General features: G+C 38.3%; 1 protein-coding gene across 4 annotated transcripts in view; it reads left to right on the top strand.

Annotated features, from left to right (window-relative positions):
• LOC149081157 (solute carrier organic anion transporter family member 4A1-like) overlaps window positions 1–14,758 on the top strand; it is a 357,667-nt gene that overhangs the window by 141,812 nt on the left and 201,097 nt on the right. For all 4 annotated transcript variants that reach the window (XM_089237938.1, XM_089237940.1, XM_089237937.1 and 1 more), the window contains exon 7: window positions 5,345–5,540. In XM_089237938.1, coding sequence (XP_089094064.1) covers window positions 5,345–5,540 — 196 coding nt within the window. The remainder of the gene's footprint in view (window positions 1–5,344; window positions 5,541–14,758) is intronic.

Here is a 14,758-nt window from a genome sequence, read left to right as displayed (position 1 = left end):
GGACCCGCATGAACATTTCCTAGGTGCGGAGATTTTTCGGCTCGTCTGAAAGGCGCAGTATATTCCAATTGTTAAAACTTCTTCCGGACCCGCATCCGCTCCGTGTGAAAGGGCGCTAAGCAATATTTTCCAAGATGTTTCATTTTGAATTTTTTTGCTACAATTTGTTAGTTGAAGAGAGCTGGAGAAGATGAGAAAATCGGCACATGTCAAACCAATGTCTTTCAAGTTGGTGTCTATCTTGTTGTAACAAGCTCTACCCGACTGAGAAGAAAAACAAACAGCAGCTCAATGTTGTCAACCAAACGTAAAACAATATAGAGTTCCCAAGTTAGTCGTTTATGATTGCATCACGTGAGATAATTTAAAATTAGATTTCGCTCTCTTTGAATATGGCCAACAGACATACATTTTTTTCTGCGTGGATCAGTTTACCAACTCCGGAACTAACATCGCGTGGTCCGGGGTTCGAACCCCACCGTCCCACAGTGGTGGTCGGCTGAAGTTGGTTTTCTGTGGTTCCCAACTTCGAGGCGTGAATGCGAGCCGATTTCCCCATTAAAAGTCTCGCCGCAGAGAGCAACAGACCTACAAACAATGAAAATGTAATTGAATCATTACACTTCACTTCTGAAATACAGATGGCAGCAATGAAAAAACAAACAAAACTACATACGTACTCAGACTGTTAGGTACGCACACCTACTCTTCCGGCACAACTCACTAGGTAGTAAATTGCCCATAGATGGCGATAGACCTGAGTTGTGCTGGTTTTGAAAGAAAGAGTTTACCAACTGTAGTTTGGCCTCATTGTTCTGGTGCCAAAACTGAGTGTATTCATTTCACCATACGCACGTATCACAAACATTTTTACTAAACTGAATCTCCATACCTTTGCTTCTGAGGAACTTCTGGACATGTTGATTGTTCTGATGCTCGTGCGACAGTTGAATGTAAAAATTTTTCATAGCAGGACAAGCATTAGAAATTATAACACATCAAAAGCTTGTACACGTCACTGAACTGACGAATGCCAACAGCAACAGTCTGCTTTCCATTTCTGAATTCTTTTGTGTTTTATGTAGCAATGAGGCCATGATTCAGAGCAGATGAGAACAGATTTTGATCAAATTTAGGGACATACCAAGCGTTTTTCAATTGACTTGGTTTCCACTTCCCACATACTAACATTTCCACATCAATCGTACCATATCCTTCAGCATAACTCAAAATTCTATCACCAACAGGAAGTGGTTTCGACTCATCAAAAGGAATGTATTAGAAGAAGTCTGAATGGGTTGATATGTGATGAGAAGCCTCTTAATCAATTATCCAACAGTCTGTCACGAACTATAGACGATAGATGGCGCAATTCTTTATCGCGGTCTTCTGTTAGCAACGGGAGGATGCCGGCTTCGGTTTATTGGAGAGAACATTCCAGAAAACCCCGCCCCTCCAGACATTGGTTCAACCCCCTCCGTACGGTGGCGCCGCCGACTTGGAAACTGTAAAATAGAATTTTGTAGAACATTCTTTTTCTCGCAGTTTCCACCCGGGTTATAAATAGTGTGCCGCTCACAAGATGGCAGGCTCAAGGAGACTCGAATAGAGAGAGACTGGATGAAAAGTCAGTTGTGATTGAACGTTGAGAGAAAGTTGTTAGCTATCTGATGAGCTTGTAAATACGTGTAAATTGCTGTTTTGTAAATAAATCTGTGTTTGTCCGTCGAACCGTTTCTTGTTTTGCGAAAAATTATCCGGAATTTGAATGCAGACATGAATGCTTTCCCCCGAGATGTCTGGCCAGAAGTTTCATTTTCTTTACTAGAACGACAGTTCTTTTGGATATGACCGACTTCGCCGCAGAACTAGCACTTCCATAGGCATATGCAGAATTTTCTGGGCCCCCTTTGTGAAAGCGAATGAGCGCTTTGAACAAGCATTTTTTTCAATAAATGCTACAGTGCTGAGTTCAGAACTGCAAGATCTCTGCTCTTCAAATCTTCGTTCGTGCAGCCTGAGACGTTTGCCGCTGTGGTGGTCGACTGTGTTACGATATAAAAGTGAAGCCTTTATAATGGCTGGTTATTCCAAAAGCATGAAGAGTATTGTTATTCGCCCTTTGGCAACATGTTAAGTGGAATGTCTCCCGTAAATAAAGTGTGATGATGAAGGACGTGCGTTTCCTTGTGTGATTAGTGTATTTCATTTAATCGATGTATCCAGTCCACCCACCCCGTTGTTTCGCAACAGACTGGTCATATTGACGGACTCACATCGCTAGGTCCCGGGTTTGAACCCCACCGGCGCTACAGTGGTGGTCGGCTGAAGTTGGTTTTCTGTGGTTCCTAAGTTCGAGGCGTGAATGAGAGTCGATTTCCCCATTAAAAGTCCCCCCATAGAGAGCAGCAGACCTGCAAACGGTACAAATATTCAATCATTACACTTCACTCATTTATGACAGCACTGCAATTTCAAACATTACATTAGATACACGCACTTACACTTCCGCAACAACTCATTAGGTAGTAAATTGCCCATGGCGATAGACTTGAGTTGTGCTCGGTTTGAAAGAAATCTCCCCAGCGCGACCCAACCCGCAAGGGTAAAAGGCTTATATCCCTGGAGGGACAGAGCCTGGGTCGTGACTGGTTTGTCGGTTTGAAAGAAAGAAAAGTCTGAGACGTTCAGAGTCACTACACTTCTTTGTTTGTGCGGTACTGACTCTCAAGCATTTTGGAACTCAAGATACTCACTCGGAAGGGTATTCAGTATCCTGTTCAGCAACATTGAAACAAGAAGACTTTCATTTTCTGCTTTAAACTCCTCTTTGCCAAATTCGTCATAGTTTTGACACATGGGAGGCGATACTATCAGCTGGATCCTTAGTGTGGCTAAGTCCAAGCGTCCCTCATTTTTCTGTTCGTGTACAGTGTTCAATGCATTCCACATATCTCTGCCAGATTTGCAGGTAAGAATATTCTGCTTTGGCTCGCCATAAACACACGACCCGATTATATATCAAGCAATAGCATCAGCCTTCTGAAAAGCTTTGACATCAGCGGTAAACTTTGTTCGTTCAGGCTCTGTTGCGTTTTCATTCAGCGAAGCAGGATAAGTGACTTCTCCCGAAACGACCGATATCAGTTTTTTTGGATTGTCAGCTGCAGTTCCACATCGAATTTCCAGCTTGTCCAGTTCTGTCTGCCCTCTAACTTATCGATGGAATGAAACTTATCCATTTTTTCACTTGAATTGGGAACTTGAGCTTGCAAAGTAAAGAAATACTAAACTTTGTTTCAGAAGTCAAAATTCCGCAACCATAGATGTGACCATTAAACAATCAAACCCGCTGCAAAGTGGATGGTCACTGGGCCCGTAACCTGTTCAGATTATTCTAGTACGAGTGAGAGGAGAAACTAATTGAAATTTAATGTACACAAAGCATGCCGTCTGATCTGAACGAATGCAAAACAAACAAAACATGTGTTGCCACATATGAAGCACAAAAGTATATCGTGGTTAACGGTTAGCAGGTAATTTTCTAATACTTAATGATATCATGCAAGTGCATTAGCCTAATCGGTATCGCCGATTTCAACTCGACGTAAGGATATTGGATTTCCTTGATATAAATTGTGCAAGCTGTGTATCGCGATATTCGACATTGTGTACCCTTCTAGTACATTTCCGGCCAAACAGTACAAATGTAATTCAATCGTAACACGTCTCTCACTTCACTTCTGAAATATAGATGGCAGCACTGAAAACAACACTACATACACACTCAGACTGTTAGGTAAGCACACACTTACACTTCCGGCACAACATACTGGGTCATTCACTCATAGATCAGGTGATAGACCAGAGTTGTGCTCGGTTTGAAAGAAAGTACATTAGAAAAAAAATTCCAAACAATAATATGAAAGCAACGTATAATTTTAAAATACTGTATTGGCTCTCAAGAACTTGGGGATTCTTAATTTTTCTTCAATTTATATGGAAAAAATTAACGTTAAATAAAATTTTTGAAGCCAATCAAAAAATAATTAATTAATTAATTACGAACAAGCAAATTAACTCTGTTTTCACGTGTAAATTCGGGAATAGCACCAAATAATAATGATAGGGAAAAGTTTAAATTTTTTTATTCACTTTTCTTGCCGAAATTTCCGTCGCTCATCCTCCCCCGAACGGTATACGTCGATGTCACTTGTTTTCACGACAGTGATATAGGCGGGAAAATTTCTAGGATATCGCGACAGAATGTTGTTGCCGTTGCAATGGATTTTTGATAATGGTAACGAATATTTTTTTCCAATTTAAAAATTTTAAACAAATAAACATTAGTTGAAAACGATATTTTTTCAGTATTTTCTTCAAAATCATAAAAAAAAAAAAAAAAAAATTGAAATATTCTGTATAAAGGATTATCGTAAACCTTCGGTATATAAGAACTATATTTTGCGGCGAAGGAATACACTCTCTACCTTTCTCTTCACTGCAAAGCTAACCTGAAACAGACTATAATGTTCAATATAAATTGAGTAAAAAATGCAATACTATAAAATAAATCAACCTGCATCTTTACTTTAAAAATAATTGTGGCTGGCATGAGGGAGACATTTTTAAAACGAATTATTTGAGTTGTTTCTAATACAGTAGAGTTTTGTTTATCTGAATTTCGCTTATCCGACATTCCGTATTATCCGATGACCAACCGAAAAAAAAAACACGTATAAGATAAAACAGATCAAGTTAAGCCTTTCAAAATTTCACATTATGACGGAGTTAAGGCTCTAGAAACTGCAATTTTATACATTGAGCAACAAAAAGAAGTTACATGAATTGTCATCATGATGATGCAAGGACAGCAAGACTTGACAGCGAAGAAACGGCACTCGTCAGGAAAGAGACTACAATCAAAAAATTTTTTAAATCATCACAGACTGCACTTTTATGTAATGTGCAAAATCATAACATAGTTTGACTTTTAATAGGCTTTTTCTTAACACCATCCTACTATCCGACATTTTCACTTGTTTGACATTCTGCTGGCCTGTTATGTCGGATAAGCGAGAGACTACTGTATAGCCTAGGGAAAATTTGTTTTGATATACAAGTGTTACACATTAAAAGAAATGAACAAAAAGAAGTGTTTCTATTACAAATGCAATGGAAAATTTTTTGTAATTCATGGAACACTTGCAAACAGAAGTTCCTTCGTATTTGATGTTTCTGGGCGCAGTTCTTTTTTTTTTTATAAATTATGAATTTGCGTCTGAATCTTTGCATTTTCTATTTCACTCATTTGAATGTTGAACATTTGTTATTGATCTTACAGGTTTAGTGACGATACCTGGTGCTGGTGGTGGGACGTTCCTTGGAGGTTATTTAGTCAAAAAACTGAGTCTTCGTTGTGCAGGTATAATTAAGATGTGCATCATATTCACTGGAATATGTGTAGCTGTTGTCTTCATCTTTGTACTTCATTGTCCAAATTCTAAATTTGCTGGACTAAATACGTTTCCTAAGAACAGGTATGTATTGTAGTGATTGATTAAATCAAATTATTTTGTAGTTTGAATGATTTATTTTAATACAGTCTCAAGTCTGTCATCAATTAAGATTAGAGACGTAAAATTCTCGAGAATAATCTTTCGGAGAATATTCTCTGGTAGGACTACTGTTATAAACAACTTGAGAATATTCTTATAAGTTCTTGATGAGAATATTCTCCTGTTATTTCTAATATAGTTACATATAATATCCTTGAGAATATTCTCTGGAAGGACTACTTTCATAAATTACTGAGGAATATTCTTATAGAAAATAATAAGAATTATTCTGAAGTTATTAATAATAGTCCTTCCAGGACGTCAAAAACTTTTTGTTCCTGCTAGCCGCGAAACGATTCTTTCCGAAAAGAGCGTGTTTTATTCCACTGTACTTCAACTACCGCCGTATTTAAACTATCGGCCCATCATCGGGCTTTCCATCGCGAAACCCCAATAATATCCGTGATCGTGCAACTGAGGATGGTTTGCAATGGTCTTTCAGCTTTAAAGCGCAAATGCGAGTCAGTTTCCGTTTTCAAAAAAAAAATCGCCACTGGAAGCAGCAGAAATTACTGTAGTCGTTCGTCATTGCGTCAAATCACGATGTTTCGAAAAAAAAAAAAAAAAAATCCGGGAGTGAAAAGAGCATGTCCGCCGAATTATGATTGCTAATTTAGAAACTTTGCCGAATAACGAGCGTTAAATCGCCAATGTTGCCAAATAACAAGTAAGATCGCCAATTTCGCCAAATAACGAGTGTCAGATCGCCAATCTCACCAAATAATGAGTGCTGAATCGCCAGCCATCGTGTTGATTCTTCCGAAATTCTCTCCCATTTTGCAAAAATTTCTTTCTGAGTATAAACAAACTGAAAACTTGATATGGAAAATTTATAATATCTATAAAGATTAGAAAATATTTAGCCCATTTGAAGGGCACAGACAGCAAATAGTGTCCTCAGTAAGCAAAAATCATCTTAAATAGACTGGTGCGAAATTTTTTATGACAGCCGCTCTTTCAAACCAGGTGTCAAAAGCCTGAAACACCAAAAACAAAAAACAAGCTGATGAAAAGATGTTTGATAACGAAAGACAGTGCAGTTGTTTTATTTTGAAAAGGGGTGAGGGTTAAGGAAAATATTGTTGTTAATTTCGCTGCTCCAATTTATAAATATCTGCTCTGAATCCTATATTTTGTTGCTCCAAAACTGCTCCGAATCCTCAATTTGCTGCTCTAAAACTGCTCCGAATCCTGAATTTTGCTGCTCCAAAGCTGCTCCGAATCCTGAATTTTGCTGCTCCAAAGCTGCTCCGAATCCTGAATTTTGCTGCTCCAAAGCTGCTCCGAAATGGACTTTGTCACTTCCCACCCCTGTAATAAATAATCTTGATAAATAACTTGAGAATAATTATTTTCGATAAGAATATTCTCTAGTAATTTGCAATAGTAGTCCTTGGAGAGAATATTCTCTGTCCCCGTCTCTCTTCCCGTCAAGAAGATGGGAATATTGAAGTTTGTAGACACCACAATATTAAAGCAAGAAAAATACAACAAAAGGGCTGATTTTCACAACTTTTAAAGAAATGCAAGTGATACAGAATATTTAAGTGTATGTGCATTGAAGAAGAAAACAGTTCTGTATCTTAGAATGAAGGTAATTATATAAGAATAGCTTTCTTTATCAATCAACTTTGATTTAATTTCTTTTGTTGTGAACTTATATCTGAAAATTTATCGAATTTTAAAATAATTTTTTAAGGTTTTAATCTCAAGGTTTCTAAAATCTCCATAACCAAACTTTTAAAACCCTCTCATCATGACCTGGAGAATATTCTGAGAATATTCTCGAACTACAATAATTAGCTCTGATCAAAATATGGAACTACTCCTTCCAAATGTGAAAACAAATTTTCGATCATATTTTGGAAAATTCCAGGAGCAACAATAACACCATATTGCAATCTGTTAATTTTGAAAGCACCCTTGTGAGTTACAATTGTAGTCCTCAGATCACGAGAAGAGTTACGCGAACCCCCCCCCCCCTCTAGAGAGGGTCCATTTAGGCGCGGGGAAAGGATAAAAATTATCCCGGGTTACCAGTAAAGGCTGTCTTGGCGCAAATCTCGGTTATGAGGGTATTCTTCACGCTTCAGTGAACTCCGTCAGTCATCACGCTTGAGCGAGCTGCGCCTTTTGTGTTGGCGTTTGTTAAAAGATGTGTTCGAAAATTGTTATAAATTTTTGAAGTAAATTAAATTTTTTAATTTAAAAAATTTGAATTTTTATTAGTTTTAATATTTTGAACTAAAATATTTGATACAGAAAAAAATTCGAAGGGAGTAGTGATCATTTAGTAATAAAGGGAGTAAAATTACTTTAAATTATTAACTTAATTCCTAAAATAATAAAATAAATTAATTGTTAAATTACTTTAAATTAGCAATTTAATACAAAAGGAGAATTATTAATATAATAATAATTTATTACTACTGTAAATTATATGGCGTTTTCTTTGGCTTAATTTCTATACCGCAGCAAGAGAATTCCACCTGCTAGCAATTAGCCATTCTTCTTCTGCTTACCTTCTCTTACAGACATATCATGGTCTTTTTTACTTTCTCGACAGAAGCTCCTCATATGGGCTTTTTAAATGGGTGACAAATGCAGTAGTGACAAATAAAAAGATTTAACATGCCTGCTTGTCAAGTTTGCAGTTACGTCTATAGCCACCTATAAGGGCATGTCCCCGCAGGGCTGACAGGGATCCAGCCCTGGGGCCCTGGATGGATTCTAATCATTTTTTACAACTATAAATTCATTTTAGAGTGACCCGTCAAAGATCCCAATCTGAGAGCCAGGCTGCAAGATGTGGGGGCCATCCTTTAGGGCATCGGTAGAATGGTCCTCTCATGCTGCAGGAGGGATCCTGGCTGGGATCTCTCACCGGCCGTCCATTCTGAATTTAGTGTGGGGAAAATTATAAGAATTCTCCTATAGGCTGGATTTTGTCAGCCCATCCTTCGTCTTCAGCTCGTCTGCCACTACGAAGGTTACCATCAAAGTCCATGGGTTCGAATCCGGGCATAGAACATTCGAAACAAGTACTTTACCTACCGAGCCTAGGGCGACCACCGATGGATGGAGCCTTCATTTCCCACCCAACTCCACTGGTTGGAAATTACCGTATGGCGATATATGACCGGAGTTGGTGTGCAGTGTAGTAGCCCATCCTTCTGGGGGCCATGGTCGAAAATGTTTTATATGAGCAGCGTTCGGCTTCAGCTTGATGCATAGAACTGATTATTAAAAAAAGGCTGGAGTTTTCGATCCCTTCTGCGGAATAAAAAATATATTTTTTGTATTAAAATACACTGGTGAAATAAATTAAGAGCATTTGCATATTTTATCAAATTTCATGAAAAGAACTGAACTGAATGTAAAACCACTGCTTCTAGACAAAAATGCAAATCTTGTACGTCAAATACGTAAGAGCACACGTGTGTGTTGGCGGAGCCAGTAGAGAAACAGGCTTTATAAGCGCGCGTAAGTTAAGACGCATTTCGTTCACTAGCACACCTCGACGAATTTCTTGGTGTTATTTTGCAGCAATCGGTTAATTTCAAATTGTAACAGTAAAAATGAGTAACCACCAACGTTTAGATGATGGAATGAAGTGGCGAATTGCGGGGAGGCTAGAAGCAAGCCAATCTCAATTCCAGATTTGTTGAGAGTTCAATTTAACGCCCAGCGTCGTGTGTAACTTATGGAAACAGTTCCAGGATACCGGATCCATCGAGAGAAATCCTGGGCAAGATCGTCCAAGAGCCACGACGCACACAGTGGTCAATATATAGAGAATTTAGGAGAAAAAATGTTTTCTCGAAAACTAATGAATATTTTTGAAAAATTCTTTTTGCTTCACATCAAAAATAAGCATCCACACAGGCCGAGAAGTATAATTTAATAATAATAACGTTTGGTAATTTTAAAACTACTTTGGTATGACTACTACGTTTTCTACATTTTTGAAATTCTTTCCATTTCAATGAAATAATTACTTATTTCTAATTAATATTTCCATCTTTTACTGATGTTTCCTACTTTTCTGATTGACTGTCTCCAAAATAACAATGCATCACTCATATTTATTACGAATAATATTGAAAAAATAATAGTAATACCAAAGCACATTCTAAACAACATATTGCCGTGAAAACTGGGGGGAACACTTAATTGAAGTTTAATATGTAAAAAATCAAGATTTTCACTCAAAAAATAATAAATTATTCTTTTATAAGACAAAACATTAAAAATAAACAGTGCAAATAAACAAAATCTATGATTTGGGGGCTTGATCACCGATTGAACATTTCAAATCGGAATGAAATTTTTCATAAAAAACAACCAAACTCCGCAGATTATTAAATACTTACAAATTTGTACTCGCAATTGTACAAACACTTAAAAATGTATATTATTTTATTCTCGGAATTAATTTACGTTTATGTACAGTAATTTTGCATATAAATTAAAAATGTACCTAAAACGCACCCACCTTATGCGTAGTGTCAATCACTGTAAGACTCTGAGGATCTGCTTTTTTCTCCCTTTTCTGTCTCGCTAAATTTCAGCAAAGTCAAAACCTCTTTTGGCAATACTCCCTTTTTTGGGGCAGTTTTTTGTGGGCAGTTCTCTTATAGAAGATACTAGATGATCTGATGATGTAAGAAGATAGTTCATCAAATCTTCATTAGTTGTTTGACGTGAAATTTTTCTTGATCTACGTATATTCTCTGGCTTGCTTATAGTCTTTATGTCTGGCTTCTTGTGCTTCCTCCGTCAACTGACCAACGGGAAGTAGCAAATGTTGTATAACATCTGCACCATGAATTAAAACTTTGTGAACAGTAACTGGCACGTAAAACCAACTGTAAAGTTGCACATAAAGCATTGCAGTAGTGTTTGCAAACTCTCTAAATTTTTCGACATCTATTTCATGTTAGAGGCCGTACGTTGGCCGGATGATGTAAGACTGGCTTGTGCTGCACAACACTACGCTCTGGTTCTATGTTCTTCCGAGAGATTTTTTATTTTTGCCTTCTTGGTCCTCGGGCCACTACCTTCGAAATTCTTTTGAGGTCTGCTCCGATCTTTCTGGAATATTTTGGATGGAATAGCTATTTTCCCTTGTAACCATGCTGAATTTTTGTCGAGGAAACGTGTCAAGGTCTTGTTACTAAATCTCCACTTTTTTGATAAACTGATGAAACATTTGATTTTCAAACGAAAATTACTACTCTTGACTTCCAGGCTATGTTCAAATTATGACTTTTCATCAATATATTGGATTAACAGGTCTGCAGACTTTTTAAAAGGCAAGCTCAACCCACCATTAGCGCAAAAACAACTCTAGACGAGTCACACATAAGGCCATTTCAAAAATTTCTTACTTAAAAAGGGGCGGCTCGCATAATGCAAACCGTTCACCAACAACATGTAGAACATCAGAAAAAACATTTCACGATTGAACAGAGTTAAACTTTTTTTTATAACTCACTTTTTGTGCTCAAAACTACTCAAAAATAAGCCAAACTTCAAGGACGAATTACGAAAATTATTTCCTCTACTCGGAGCTTGGAAAACATCCAGCCGAAAAGGAAAAAGAATTAAAAATGAATAGCAAAAAAAATTTCATAGTTCCACTCAAATGCAACCGAATGACAACCTAGGGAAGTTAAGCGTTTCATCACATTTCGGCGAGAGCCCCATCTGAGTCAGTCATTACCCTTCTTTGACCCCCGGAACCACCCTGATGTGAAAAAATATCACGAAACAAATATCACCTCAAGATGCACTAGACATTTCTCTACACACCCATATGGTTTTTTTCTCCGAAGCAAAAACTTAATTTTTTATTTTTTTCCAGCTAATTTCCCGATTTGGACCACTGTGCGACGGCCAGAGAAGATCGCCATTTGTCGATTATAGCAAGGCGTAACAGGAGTGTTACAGTGTTACAGCTTCTCGGCTCTCTCGTGACTTGTATGCAGCCACAGGAACCCGTGTATCAAGGGTGACTGTTTCCAAAAGACTTCATGAGAGAGGGTTGTTTGCAAGAAGACCTGCTGTTTGCGTCCCGCTCACTTCTACGGACAGGAGAATCCGTTTATCATGGTGCAGAGAGCATAGAGATTGGAGTATGGATCAATGGGCGACCGTTCTCTTTACTGATGAGTCCCGGTTCAGCATAAGCACCGATTCTCGCCGTACGTTCATATGGAGAGAACCAGGGACCCGCTACCTACCCTTCAATGTCCGCGAAATCGACCATTATGGCGAAGGAGGTTTAATGGTCTGGGCAGGTATCATGTTGGATGGCCGCACACCTCTCCATGTCTTTGAAAGAGGCACTGTGACTGGTGTGATGTATAGGGATGAGGACTTGGAGCCCTATGTTCGCCTTTTCAAGAGTGCAGTTGGCCCTGAGTTCATTTTAATGGACGATAACGCGAGGCCACATAGAGCTCTTCTGCTCGACGATTTTCTAGAGAGTGAGGATATTCACCGGATGGATTGGCCAGCCAGATCTCCAGACCTTAACCCTATAGAGCATGTCTGGGACGCTCTGGGGAGGGCAATTGCAACTCGCAACCCCCCTCCGGGAACCATCCAGGTAATGAAAACAGCGTTGCTGAACGAGTGGGACCAATTGCCACAGTAAATGATAAACTGCCTTATTTCAAGTATGAAATCACGCTGCGAGACCTGTATATCTGTAAGTGGGGACCATACCCCCCTATTAACCCATCTATTAACCCATTTTTTTGTTTATTCTGCAACCGCTGTTTCATACCTTCCAACTCCAACGAGTGTTACGCACGATCATGCGTGTGTATTACAATTATTGAATACACACGCATGATCGTGGTTATTTGTTTTGTATTGTATCAATGTATGTACATATCAAATTTCATTAAAATCGGTCCAGTAGTTCTAGAAATAATCGACCAAGTCTGCAAATTCTCTTAATTTCTTACACCAGTGTAATGTGCTGTAAGTGCTCGTGCAGCCGGGCCGTCTTAAGAGCATCACGGGCTTTCCCGGGCCAAGTGGTTTTTCTGATTCCCCTACCACGTAAATTCTGGAAAATTTCAAGCAGATCTTATTTTTGTGAATCTAATGCGACAATGCCTTAAGACGACACTGTCGAACAGCCGGTGTTTACGCAACAAAAACACTGCGATGACGACGTTATCGAGAGCACTGCCGTGGCGCTTTTAGTGAAATTTCTAAGAGCCAAAATAGCGCTAAAGACGCCAAACGGGTTGCGCCGTTGCTAATATGCTATTCTCGATGGGCAGTCGCTTTACCTAAAAGTAAATAATAGAATCGTTTGACGTAACGTGACGTAGCCAGTGTTCTTCTCGTGATCAGTGGAGTATATCTGGGCCTCAGCTGATGTTTCGTCTACACGAAGCTGTAAGTAAGCCTTAGCTGAATCTATTTTAGCGTAATATCCAAGTTTGACAGTAACTGATTAACAGCTGGAATTGGATAGGGGTGAGCATTCATGGCCTTATTCAAAGTTACCTTACAGTTCTCACATAATCTAATGTCACCTGAAGGTTTAATAACGGGAACAACAGGAGTTGACCACTTTGGGTTCGAAATAGGTTCAATAACTCCTTCATCCTGAAGTTTTTTCAAAGCAATCTTAGTTTTTGGTTTCATTGCAAGTGGAACATTCCTAGCCTTGAGTTGAATGGGAGGAAATTCAGGATCAAAAGGTAAAGACACGGCAGGTCATGCAAATGTACCCACAATCCAGCATCAAAAACCTCGCTGTATTTTTGAATTAAAAAATCCACTGGATTAGATTCAATCTTTTTGACTCCATTCAATGAAATACCCAAAGGCTCAAACCATGAGAAACCCAAATTATTTGTGCATTTGCATTTTGAAATTAGCAGTTGTAATCTGACATTCTTGTTCCCAAAGTGTACTTTTACTATGCATGAACCTAGAAGGGAAATTAAATTTCCTTGAAAATCCCGCAACTTCACAAAAGTGTTTCTAATCTTAGGTTTGCAGCAACCAAACAAAGTTTAAAAAGTTTCTTTAGAAATTAGAGAATAATAAGATCCAGAATCAATCTCCATTTTTAATGCATGGTTGTTCAATAAAACCTCGATACATTGTTTGAAACCAGAAAAGTTAACTACAGAATTCGAATATTCATTTTCGGTTTTAATTTTATGTGTATTATGTGTGTATGCTTTATTCTTCTGAATGCCGTATGCTTTATTCTTCTGAATGCCGTATGCTTTATTCTTCTGAATGCCGTATGCTTTATTCTTCTGAATGCCGTATGCTTTATTCTTCTGAATGCCGTATGCTTTATTCTTCTGAATGCCGTATGCTTTATTCTTCTGAATGCCGTATGCTTTATTCTTCTGAATGCCGTATGCTTTATTCTTCTGAATGCCGTATGCTTTATTCTTCTGAATACCCTTGGCCCGGCATACAGTTTGTATTTATATGCCTTTTCTTGCCACAGTGCCGCAAGTCGCTGATTTGAAACGACAATTAGAACGGTCATGTCGTCCACCACAACCAAAACATACCTAACCGTTATTAGAAAAATCAGCCTTTGAAACATTTTTTGTGTGTGTGTGTGTTTTTCGAATTAAATATCTTTTTACTCTTCACTTGATCAACGAAATCAGAAGTTCCTGAATTAGAAACTCGAGAGTTTTGAGAATGAATTTGTTTTGATTGTGAAAACGCAGTTTCAGCTGCAAGGCACTTTGCAACAGCATCGTCAAAATTCAATTTTGGCTCTGCCAGTAACTTTCGTTGAGTTCCTTCATCTCGTAATCCACATACCAACTGATCGCGCAATCGTTCAGCAAGAGTAGCACCAAAATTACAATTTTCAGCTAATTTTCTTAATTGGGTAACGTACGAATTTACGAACTCATTGTCTAACTGTACTCTCTTATGAAATTGAAATCTGCAATAAACTTCAGAGGGTTTTGGGCAGAAATGATTCTTTAGTAGTTCGAGTATATTATAAAAACACAGAAATCTGCTGAGGCGACACAAGGGAACGCAAAATCCCTAGCGTTTTTATTCCGCACACATCCAAAAGAACAGCCCTTTTCTTTTCAGGAAGCGTTATCGCATTTGCTTCCAAGAAA

This window comes from Pholcus phalangioides, unplaced genomic scaffold, assembly GCF_987345545.1.
Source record: "Pholcus phalangioides strain wild (caught in Gottingen) unplaced genomic scaffold, Ppha-v1.0 ptg000010l_1, whole genome shotgun sequence".
NCBI classification, from domain to species: domain Eukaryota; kingdom Metazoa; phylum Arthropoda; class Arachnida; order Araneae; family Pholcidae; genus Pholcus; species Pholcus phalangioides.
The sequence above is the reverse complement of the archived record's forward strand: the minus strand, read 5'-3'. Positions and strand labels throughout refer to the sequence as shown.